An 11,734-nucleotide genomic window follows, 5' to 3' on the forward strand; every position below is an offset into this window, starting at 1 on the left:
GTATGTTTAGTTTAGAGAGGTACAATGCGGAAATAGGCCCACCGAGTCCGCACCGACCGGTGACCCCTCGTACACTAGCACTGTCCTGCACACAAGTGACAATTTACAGAAGCCAATTAACCTACAAGTGCCTTTGGAATGTTGGAGGAAACCAGAGCACCTGGGGAAAACCCACTCAATCACAGAAAGAACGTACAAACTCTACAGACGGCACGTGTAGTCAGGTTCGAACCTGCATCTCTGGCGCTGTAATGTAGCAACTCTACTGCTGCACCACCGTGCCGCCCCGTACCATATGTTGGAGGGAAGAAAAGTAGGTTGCAGAGGTCATGTCCTCTGAAATGACATTTTCTGGTGGTCTATTTAAACACTGAAAGGGCTCATGATATTTTAGCATGAATGCCTTGACCGGCATTTGCTCCTTTATGGAGCATTATCAAACATGTGAACAGGCCATTCATCTTAGTTTTGCTTGCGGCTATCTTAATTGCTGCTGCATTTGTGCAAGTAGTATTTGAAGTATTCATTTAAAAAAATATAAAAATATAGATTTAAATTAGCCTTTACGTTTGCACTCAATGTAAAGGGAAGGTTTTGTGCTTTTAAAGCTTTTAAATGTACAACTAAATGAAAGCTGCATTAACAGAATCAGTCACAGAAACTGCGCAACTATCTTGATCTAACTATCTTAGCTGCCATTTATCACCCAGCAGATTTTGAGCCCCTTTCAAGCACTTATCCATTTCTCGTTAAATGTTTGAATCAAACCATCCTTTTGGGGTTTTGCCTCCTCATAATTTTAGTTTTCAAAATAAACTTTATTTTACCTCTTGAAGGTAGACACAAAATGCTGGAGTAACTCAGCGGGACAGGCAGCATCTGTGGAGAGAAGGAATCGATGACATTTCGGGTCGCGACCCTTCTTCAGACTGACCGGAAACGTCACCCATTCCTTCTCTCCACGGATGCTGCCTGTCCCGCTGAGTTACTCCAGCATTTTGTGTCTACCTTCAAGAGGTAAAATAAAGTTTCTTTTAAAAACTAAAATTATGAGGAGGCAAAACCCCAAAAGGATGGTTTGATTCTAACATTCAACGAGTTTTTAAAAGTAACTTTGTTTTACTTCTTGAAGATAGACACAATGCTGGAGTAACTCAGCAGGACAGGCAGAATCTCTGGAGAGAAGGAATGGGTGACGTTTCAGGTCGCGACCCTTCTTCAGACTGATGTTTTACCTCTTGTTTCTTTTGCCAATAACCAGAAGTCTGTCGTTTGACTCTGAATTATTTACATTGTTTGAGTTGAGTTTTCTAAACATTAATTCTAGTCATGCAGTGCCTTTTCTCCAAGCTATACTGTGCTTTAAAATAGGGAGGTGTGAGCATCTTGACGTTTGTTCCCACAGTCAAATTGCAGCGTTTCAGCCAAGCAGAGCCAAGGACTGCATGTTTATTTTGCACCACTTTGGCAATGATTTATTTGAGTTTTAAAGTTTGAAATATTGTCCAGTTGGAGCCCGTGCACAGAATGAATGGTTCCATTATGCTTATGAATGTTACATTGTCCAGATATCGTCTGAAGTGCCTCCGACAGTGTCCAATGTTGGTTGTGGAGCTCCTTTCTGGCACTTAATCTTCAACTTGCATTTATATGGGTCTTTTAGTAGACAAAGATGACCAAAGCATTTTACAGGATTTTTAAAAAATGGGTAAAATGTAAATTTTAAACAGTGATTCAAAGATATGATGACACTTGGAGCACAGGTTTAAGGAGTAACTGCAAGGGAGGAGAAGGAATTGGAGCAGTTTCAACAGAGAAGTTCTGATTTTGCTTCTATAGCACAATACCCAACAATGGATTAAAGCCAGTTTAGATCAGCAGTGCCAAAGGGAGAAGAAGTGATTTATTTATGCAGGCTTTCTAGTAGATATTTATTTATATATATTATATACATATATATATATATATATGTATATATATATATATAGCCATTATATTATATTATATAATGATATAATTGAAAAGTATTGAAATGATATAATTGGAAAGTATTTTGGATGGGTTGTAATCTTTGATCTGCATTTTAAAAGAATCAAACCTTGTATTTGTAACTGATTAGTGTATTTTGATTGTAATGATTAGTCTGACCATTAATGCGGTACGATCAATTGTACTTTTTTTTTTAAGAGGTAAAGCAACAAGGCCCACCGTGTATTAGTACTTCAAAAGCTTTTGGAATTGTTATTTACAGAAAATAATTTGCACTCTTCTTGGTATTGATTTTTATTTTGCCAAATCGCTACCAATATACTGATGGTTTACTCAGCATTAAAAAAAGTATAAGAAAATAACTGCAGATGCTGGTACAAATCGAAGGTATTTATTCACAAAATGCTGGAGTAACTCAGCAGGTCAGGCATCATCTCGGGAGAGAAGGAATGGGCGACGTTTCAGTCTGAAGAAGGGTCCCGAAACGTCACCCATTCCTTCTCTCCCGAGATGCTGCCTGACCTGCTGAGTTACTCCAGCATTTTGTGAATAAATACCAGCATTAAAAAATGATCAGTTGATCAAAAGGTCAATACTAATGAGACATTCTCTTTCAGACGCCGTGGGAAGGTGGGCAGTATAAGCTTCGAATGCTGTTTAAGGATGACTACCCCTCATCGCCACCAAAGTGTAAGTGTACAGACAGTGCCGACATCTCTTGGGTGGATCAGTGACCTGGTGAAACCCCTCAAAATGTTCTAGAGCTGGATAGCCTCGGTGGGAGTAAAGGCTTGTTTAATTTTTTTATCACCCTTTGTCTAAATTGCAATTTGATCGTTTCAATCATTCAATTATACTTTTATTGCCATGTGTACCTACTAGGTACAGTAAAATTCTTTGTTTTTGTATACAATACACAAAGTACGCAAAGAGTCGCCACGTATCTGGCGCCGACAAAGTCACAAAGTACTCGTTGGAGTCCTGAAGGCGCCTCTTTGCTCTTGTTGCCCCCCGGGTCCCTCCTTTGTTCTCGGCAGCGTGGCCTAAATGCCTCTCGCCCTCGTATGGTTCGCCAGTGAGCCGCCCCTCTCCCCTCCGGTCCTTCGGCCTTTGTGTCCCGGGGGCGGCTCCCACATTGACCCTGAAGGCGTGGGGGGTTATACCCTGCTGACCCTACTGAGGAAAAACGTTTTCAGTCAGAGAGTTGTGAATCTGTGGAATTCTCTGCCTCAGAAGGCAGCGGAGGCCAATTCTCTGAATGCATTCAAGAGAGAGCTAGATAGAGCTCTTAAGGATAGCGGAGTCAGGGGATATGGGGAGAAGGCAGGAACGGGGTACTGATTGAGAATGATCAGCCATGATCACATTGAATGGCGGTGCTGGCTCGAAGGGCCGAATGGCCTCCTCCTGCACCTATTGTCTATTGACTTCCTCCCACCAGGCCTTTGTCCTGTGTCCGCCGATCCGATACTCTCCTCCCGGTGATTAAAACCTCTAAAATTAATGCTTCATCAGCATTTTGATCCGTTGGAACAGTTTAAAATTTAGGGGCAGCACTTGATTATTTTTCACCTTGCTTCAATTTTAATTGCTTGAATATAATCGATAGATTCTGGCAGTTCCCGAGTGAATTATATTGTAGGGATGTTTGGGCCTTTGGCACATGTGAATCCAGATACATGGACCCCAAGCTCGATGGATTCCAGCTGGTGAATCTGTTGTGTAGAGTCCGATGGCACCTTAATCATATCATATCATATCATATATATACAGCCGGAAACAGGCCTTTTCGGCCCACCAAGTCCGTGCCGCCCAGCGATCCCCGCACATTAACACTATCCTACACCCACTAGGGACAATTTTTACATTTACCCAGCCAATTAACCTACATACCTGTACGTCTTTGGAGTGTGGGAGGAAACCGAAGATCTCGGAGAAAACCCACGCAGGTCACGGGGAGAACGTACAAACTCCTTACAGTGCAGCACCCGTAGTCAGGATCGAACCTGAGTCTCCGGCGCTGCATTCGCTGTAAAGCAGCAACTCTACCGCTGCGCTACCAATCTAGCTGACATTTCTACAGCACTTGTAAGGGGCGTTTCTCTTCTCCGACATCCTTTGCCACATTTGCCCTGCTACAAGGGCAGTCATAATATCAAATTTTATGGCTACGTTGGTAAAGTTGTTTATTTGCAATGTTTTGTGATTTTAGGTGATTTTATTTCTATTTTTAAAGTTGATTTTTAAATGCTCATCATGGTCAGGCCAGAAGGGACCTTGATTATTGTGAGACGTGGGGGGGGGGTTAACTTGATTGTTCTATTTCTTCAGCAGTGTTAAGGGGAGGCATATAGCACAATACCCTGATCAGAGATCAGACTAGGATGTCCAGTCTCATTGATCTGGGCTGGGTCCGTGAGGGGGAGTGGCAAATCCAGTGAAGAGGGTGGCACTCTATGAAACCTGGCGTAGAACATACTGCGTGCAAATGGATAAATATTCCTCTTTGTGGAGTTTTAGACAGTACAAGGCATGTTTATGAGAAAACTGAACTCCCCATTTATAATTCAAGACCGTTTGAATCACAATTCCCTCTTTCCTCCCTCTCACATTCTTAAATGCATCATTGCTAATTTGCAATGATGGGGATCTGAAAGGATTTACGAGGACTAGAGGGTGTGAGCTACAGGGAGAGGTTGAGTAGGCTAGGTCTCTATTCTATGGAGCGTAGCAGGATGAGGGGAGATCTTATAGAGGTATACAAAATCATGAGAGGAATAGATCGGGTAGATGCACATTCTTTTACCCAGAGTAGGGGAATCGAGGACCAGAGGACATAGGTTCAAGGTAGTTGAGGCTGGGACTATCCCATCGTTTAAGAAACAGTTGGACAGGTACATGGATAGGACAGGTTTGGCGGGTTATGGACCAAGCGCAGGCAAGTGGGACCAGGGTAGCTGGGACATTGTTGGTCGGTGTGGGCGAGTTGGGCCGAAGGGCCTGTTTCCACACTGTATCAATCTATGACTCTAGCAAGCCTTTTTCCCCAGGGTAGAGGAATCAAGAACTGGAGGGCATGGGTAGAAGGCGAGATGGGAAAGATTTGATTAGGACCTGAGGGGCATCCTTTTCCAACAGAGAGTGGTGGGCATTTGGAACGAACTGCCAGCTAAAGTAGCCGATGCAGATATAATACATTTAAAAGACATTTGGGCTGGTACACGGATAGGAAATGTTGGGAGGCGTATGTAATAAACGCGGCTAAATGGGACTAACTTAGATGGGGCATCTTGGTTGGCATGGACGAGTTGGCCCAAAGGGCCCGTTTTTGTGTCGAATGACTAACAATACTTGCAAGCTTGTTTTGATATCACATCAATGTGAACATAATCTTCAGCTCTTGTTCTTGACTGAGGTGCAGCCCAGTAATTAATTCAACACAGTTTGAAAAGGAGCTGCCGAAGAAACTAGAATTGAAAATATCAATAGATTGAATTGGGTAAAAAGTAAAACACAACAAATTAATAAAGTGGATGAAAACTAAACAAAAATTAGAGTAGATTGAATATAAATCCCAGTCTCAGAAGCCGATGCATTAGTGACATGTACCGCTGTGGACATTTCAAACAGAAATTGAATTGGGTGTATTATGAAACCTATATTCTGTTTTAATACAAAGAATTTTGTTTATAGTTTTCTTATAATTTTGGCTTTGCGCGAACAACTTGATTGATTTTGCATGAATAAGCGTCTAACCTAAATAAATAAACCGCATAAGAAGTAAAGTTGAAATTGGCGTTGATACAAACAGATAATGGACAGCCCTTTGTGACCAATTTTAGGGGCAATGTATTTTAAACGTATATTTTTAGGTGATGGAGCTGTCCCCTCATTCAACTATAAGATTGTAAACTAACATGCTCCTTGTCATGTTTAGTATGGAAATATAATAGTTTTGAATATAGACACTGTCAGAGTGTACTATTAATACAAAAACGTGTGAAGTAAATTTTTGATTTGTCGTTCCAGTTGATATCTATTTAAGTCTGTTTAGTATTACTGTTGTAAAGCCCAACTTTTTTTTAAAAATGCACAGCCAACTCCCAGGGGAAAAACATGTTTCAGGTTGTGTAAATTAAAACAAAACGCTGGAAGAACTTGGCAAGTCTAGCAGCATCTGTGGAGGCAAAAGGTTTGAATTGACATTTTGGGTTGAAACCCTGCATCAGGACTGATGTGGAACTGGAAGAACATTCAATAAGTAACATTAAAGGTGGGATTAGAAACATAAAAACATAGAAAATAGGTGCAGGAGGGAGCCATTTGGCCCTTCGGCCAGCACCGCCATTCAAAATGATCATGGCTGATTATCCAAAATCAGTACCCCATAACTGCTTTCCCCGCATAACCCTTGATTCCGTTGGACAATGGATTAAATGTAACAAGGAAAGTGGGGTAGGCTGCTGAGTGATAGGTGGGGCCAGGTGGGAATGGCCTAATGGGCAGGTGGAATGAGGTGGAGGAGCGAGATTGAACATACACTGGTAGGTGACGTGGAGCCAGATTGGGGAGGGGGATGGTGGGTAGATGGAGCCGGATAGGGAAGCAGATGGGCAGATGAACAAAGGGACTGGGTGGGCAGGAGAAAGTGTGGGAGGAATGCACTAGGAGGTTGAGTTTGCTTGTATCAGAAAATTCAATCTTCACACCATTGGGTTGTGAGCTGCAAAGGAAGATTATGAGATGCTGTCCTTCAGTCTTGTGTTTGCTCTCCATAGGAATGGAGATATCCAAGTCGGAGAAGTTGGTGCAAGATTGGGAAGGCGAGATGAAATGACGTGCTAAAATGCCATTGTAGACAGAGCAAGGGTGTTCCGCAATACTTGGTTACGTGGGATGTGCTGGAACTCCAATTCTGCCATTGTAGAGGAGCCCACATTGCAAGCACAAAATGCAGTAGACAAGATTATAAAATGTGCAAGTGAACTTTGCCTCATCTGGAAGGGCTGTTTAGGTACCTGAATGGTGGTGAGAAAGGAAATGGCTGGCCTATGCTGTTCCTGATGGGGAATGGAGGTGCTTAAGGACTTGAACAAAGATCCAACCAATTTGCATCCATTTGCATAGTCATCTGTTTGGCAGAAGTTCTCACCTTTGAAAGTTCTCACCTTCAAAAACATCTCTTTCCATACCTGGCACTTTCCCCTGTGATCAAAGGGAGTGTTAACACCTGTCCCTTCACCTCTCTCCTCACTACCATCCAGGGACCTAAACAGTCCTTTCAGGTGAGGCAAAGATGTGCCTGAGCCTCTTGCAACCTGGTCTGTTGTATTTGGTCCTTGCGATGTGGCCTCTCCACATTTATGAACCAAGTGTAGACGAGGCAACAATTTTAGTTTTGGAGCTAACAGTGCGGAAACAGGCCTTTCGGCCAACAGTCCACGCCGATCAGCAATCCCTGTACACAAGCACTAGCCTACACAGCCAATTAACCTACAAACCTGTGTGTCTTTGCAATGTGAGAAGAAACCGGAACACGCCGAGAAAACCCAAGCGGTCACAGGGAGAACGTACAAACTCCATACAGACAGCACCCGTAGTGGGGATCGAACCTGGAAACCACCAATGCTGTCCTCGCCCAACACATGCTCTCCCTGTCCACATAGTTGTTTCATCTTCCTTTGTTCATCACTCTCAGCCACTCTCCCACTCCTCTTTGTACCATTTAAATATGGCAATTTCCCCCTGTTTTTCCCCCAGTCCTTGCTCCTTTAGTCTCCTGCAAATATTGCTTGACCTGTAGAGTTCTTCCAGTGTTCTGTTTTTATTATAGATTCCAGCATCTGCAGTCTCTGACTTTGGATACTGACTTTTCTTTTGTTAGCAAGATCTTCAAAAGGGGCTTTTAATGAAGGAAACATAATGAGAAAGATGGTTGTAAAGTTTTTCACTTTCTTCTCCCCCCCCACCCACCACCACCATTCTTATTAGTCTAGGAAGATTCCCAACCTCCTCCTCCTTTAGTGTCCATCATCCATGTTTCAAATGTTACATCACTGTCATCGTCCGTCCTGAAAAGGGCGCAAGCTTCCGGCGACAATCAGTGGGAGCCATCACTTGTTACAATAGACTATGGTGGGAGCAGAATTCTGAAACATCACCCATCAGAGATGCTGTCTGACTCACTGAATTACTCCAGCACTTTGTGTTTTTGTTTGGTTGAAGATTCAGGCATGTGCTTAGAAGGGAATGTGAAAGTCTTGCTTATCTTTTAGTTGGTTGTATTGAATCAGAAATATAGTACAAGGTGAGTTTATTATTTTAGCCCAGCCTTAGTCAACCTTGTGCATCTACCGTACTGTTAAATTTACAGGTTTTGAGGAAGCATTTTTCTAAACTGTTCTCCAGGTAAATTTGAGCCGCCAATATTCCACCCGAATGTTTATCCCTCTGGTACGGTGTGTCTATCCATTCTGGAGGAGGACAAGGATTGGAGGCCAGCCATCACCATCAAGCAGGTTAGAAATCAGATTCACGTGACAAAAGTGGTTTTGTGGAGCTGCGCTGGGTCTTTAACCTTCAACCATTCACCTGCGATCTGTTTTTCAAAATAGATATTACTAGGAATTCAAGAACTTCTTAATGAGCCAAACATTCAAGATCCAGCACAAGCAGAAGCATACACAATCTACTGGTAAGTAGCAAAGCAAACAAATTCATGGCTTGAGGAAACCCAGTTATCTTTCTCACCCAATAATATTAATCTGCATTTAATCTCTCGGAAAATGATAATTGAGAAATTGTTACATAGCGTATATTCATGATCCAATGTTCAACCATTCTAACTAAGCCTCCTAGCTGATTATTTTCTCTCAGACATGCAGCCAGATTTCAGGCAACCAGTATTTAGTTTTTCTTTTTGTTTGGAGATACAGCGTGGAAACAGGCCCTTCTGCCCACTGGGTCCATGCCGACTATCGGTCACCTCTTTGCACTAGTTCTATGTTTTCCTACTTTCCCACCTCCTACACACCCACACGCCCTTGGGATGTGGGAGGAAGCCGAAGTACTCAGAGGAAGCCCATGCGATCACGGGGAGAACGTGCAAACTCCAAAGAGACAGCACCCAAGGTCACCAATCGGACCTGAGTCTCTGGCACTGTGAGGCACCAGCTCCACCACTGTACTAGTGCTTGGGATACTATTTGTGCATCTTCATGCACCAAAACGGGATGGATTTGTTCATCTGGCTTGTCTTGATTGGTCGTGCACAAACATATTGTTATTAAGATAGAAATGCATGCTAAGATCTGTTCTGATTTATGCAATTCCTTGTTCACCATTCGCAGCCAGAACAGAGTAGAGTACGAGAAGCGAGTGCGAGCACAGGCCAAGAAATTTGCTCCAACATAAAAACCAAGCAACAACAGGATATGGATTTCTGACTGTCGGCTGAGACAAGAAGGCACGCTATTCACATTTAGCAAGTTCCTGTTACAAGCAATTGGGAATCTCTGGGGAAAATAAATGCATCATTACTTGGACAGTTCCAGTTCATAAAAAAAGAGGCAAATCATCTCGGCAAGAAACGTGCTGTGTTTCTGTGGCGGCTGTATTAAAATGTTTAATTTATATTTAAAAAAATAGCCCTAATGCTCGATGGGTTGATTGGCTTTCAGTATAGCCAGAAGTTCAGGCTCCTATTTAATGTTGGCTGAGTAGAAAAAATGCAGTTGGGTTTTTTTCAGCTTTCAACTGTGTGGTTTTCCGGCCTCTTTCTAAGCGTCTCTAAGTTGTCAAGCTTTCAGGACTATTCATCGAGAGGAAGATTTTTCAAGAAGAAAGTGAGAACTCTTACATCTGTTTGCAAACCATGATCTGCATTTTGCTCTTAATGCCAAGGCTTTCTTAATTCCACAGTGGCCCTTTAAAAGAGACTTGGCTCCTGTAATAAATGGTGTATTTTTAAAAAATAAGCTGTTAATAAAATGTTCTTTCTATCTACCCATTCTCCAAAACACATCCCATCCCTGCCCGAACGTGAATGTGGGACATTGGCCTTTTTTTTTAAACATCTCTGCAGTATCACTGTTTGTTGATTTCTTTGAAAGGGCGTGAGTTAACCTGAACGGTTTGTTGTAGGTGCAAGGGACTACAGATGCTGGTTTATAAAATCACACACAAAGTGCTGGAGGAACCCAGCGGGTCAGGCAGCATCTATGGGGACTTGAATAGGCGACGTTTCAGACGTCAGCAGAAAGATCCCAACCTGAAACGTCACCCATCCACGCCCTCCCAGAAATGCTGCCTAACCTCCTGAGTTAATCTAGCACTTTGTGTTGTTTTTGTTCTGAGCAGTTAATTCTTGTTTCTCAGTGAGAGAAGCTCAGTGTACGCACCCAGCTACTGTGTGGTGTATTGGCTTATAGCCTTAAACAAAATTTGTTGCTTCTTCTTAAATGTGGTAGCTTGGCACATGTGATTTGTACTGACCACAGCTCCCTGCAAGGGTGCAATCTTGTCGCCTCCTGTTTTTGTTTTTGCTTTAGACTTCGTCCCTGTGCTTCTTTGGAATAGTTTGGAATAATGTTATCCTGGCCTCCTGTCTGGAAAGTGTAAGTGCGTGTGCCACAGTTTTAAACCAAGATCTGGAATAAACAAAAAAAAAGGAAAAAATATACCGTGTGCCATCTTAGTGCAGTTTAGTTGCTTTGCGAAGAGTTATTTTAAGTGTAAAGCAGGGATATTTTTAGAGAAAAAGGCTAACAATGTAGAAAAGTGCATGTTTAAGATTGGACTCTAGACTTTTGTATTTCATTTGGAAGAAGGGATTTTGCATTTGCTCATTTTTTTATGTGTTAGTAGTGAGAATTCCGTAAATAATCGTTTTAAGCAGTTATAACTATCTTCCCCATCAACTACTGCAGGGAATGTTTTTTGTTTTTTTAATGTATCTAATTGGATGATGTGGGCGTTCTCATAACACACTTCATGAGAGGTTTTTTTAGGATTGAACCAGGTTTTGGTTTGGCCTGCAGAGACAATGACGGGTCCCTGTCCTCCCATTGCATTTCTGTTCAGAGTGATGGTGGGTCTTTACTCGCGCTGTACAGCCTTGCTCTGGGTAATGATTCGAGAGCATAGAAATTGTAATTTTCAGGAAGGGTGGGAAACCGGGGTGAAGAATTTTGCGAATTGTGTTGCTTGCGGGAATGGCGTAAAATCCAACTCTCGCTGCAGTTGTGTCGCCTGGTTTAGAAAATCAGATCATTTGGGTGAGATCCCGGTGTCAGTTCGAGAGCTCCTGTTCTTTGGTGCCTTTCAGGCTTGTGTTTATCAGTTGGGTCGCCTGATTTCCATCCAGCTTTATGCATTAAGACTTCAGGGTCTGTGTTCCAAAGCCCTCTGATATTCAGATGAATAATCAATCTGTGATCTGGCTCAGTTATTAAAGATAGCATGGTGTAATTGTTGCATTTAAGTTTTAGGTGGCTTGATCTGGTTTGCTGGGAGACCATTTCTGCAAGTTAATATTTTGATTGGGGGGGGAGGGAGGAGTCATTCTCTGGGTAAGTGTGTTGCTGGAAAGGCCAGTAAACCAGTAAAACTGCAACCTGAGTAGCAAGGAGCATGATGCTACTATTTCATTCTGATATTACTGCCTCTAGTCTTGAAAAGAATATGCGTAATCTTTTTTTCCCCCGAAATCCCATTGATAACACTATGTGTCCTATATCTGATACTG

At 42.5% G+C, this 11,734-nt stretch overlaps 1 protein-coding gene across 6 annotated transcripts in view; it reads left to right on the forward strand.

Moving 5' to 3' along the window:
• LOC144611625 (SUMO-conjugating enzyme UBC9) overlaps window positions 1-11,099 on the forward strand; it is a 38,508-nt gene extending 27,409 nt beyond the window's left edge. For all 6 annotated transcript variants that reach the window (XM_078430843.1, XM_078430846.1, XM_078430848.1 and 3 more), the window contains 4 exons: window positions 2,607-2,679; window positions 8,398-8,507; window positions 8,604-8,683; window positions 9,339-11,099. In XM_078430843.1, the coding sequence (XP_078286969.1) occupies window positions 2,607-2,679; window positions 8,398-8,507; window positions 8,604-8,683; window positions 9,339-9,402 (327 nt within the window). In that variant the 3' untranslated portion in view covers window positions 9,403-11,099. The remainder of the gene's footprint in view (window positions 1-2,606; window positions 2,680-8,397; window positions 8,508-8,603; window positions 8,684-9,338) is intronic.
• The last annotated feature ends 635 nt before the right edge of the window (window positions 11,100-11,734 follow it).

The sequence above is a fragment of the Rhinoraja longicauda genome, chromosome 40, assembly GCF_053455715.1.
Source record: "Rhinoraja longicauda isolate Sanriku21f chromosome 40, sRhiLon1.1, whole genome shotgun sequence".
NCBI classification, from domain to species: Eukaryota; Metazoa; Chordata; class Chondrichthyes; order Rajiformes; family Arhynchobatidae; genus Rhinoraja; species Rhinoraja longicauda.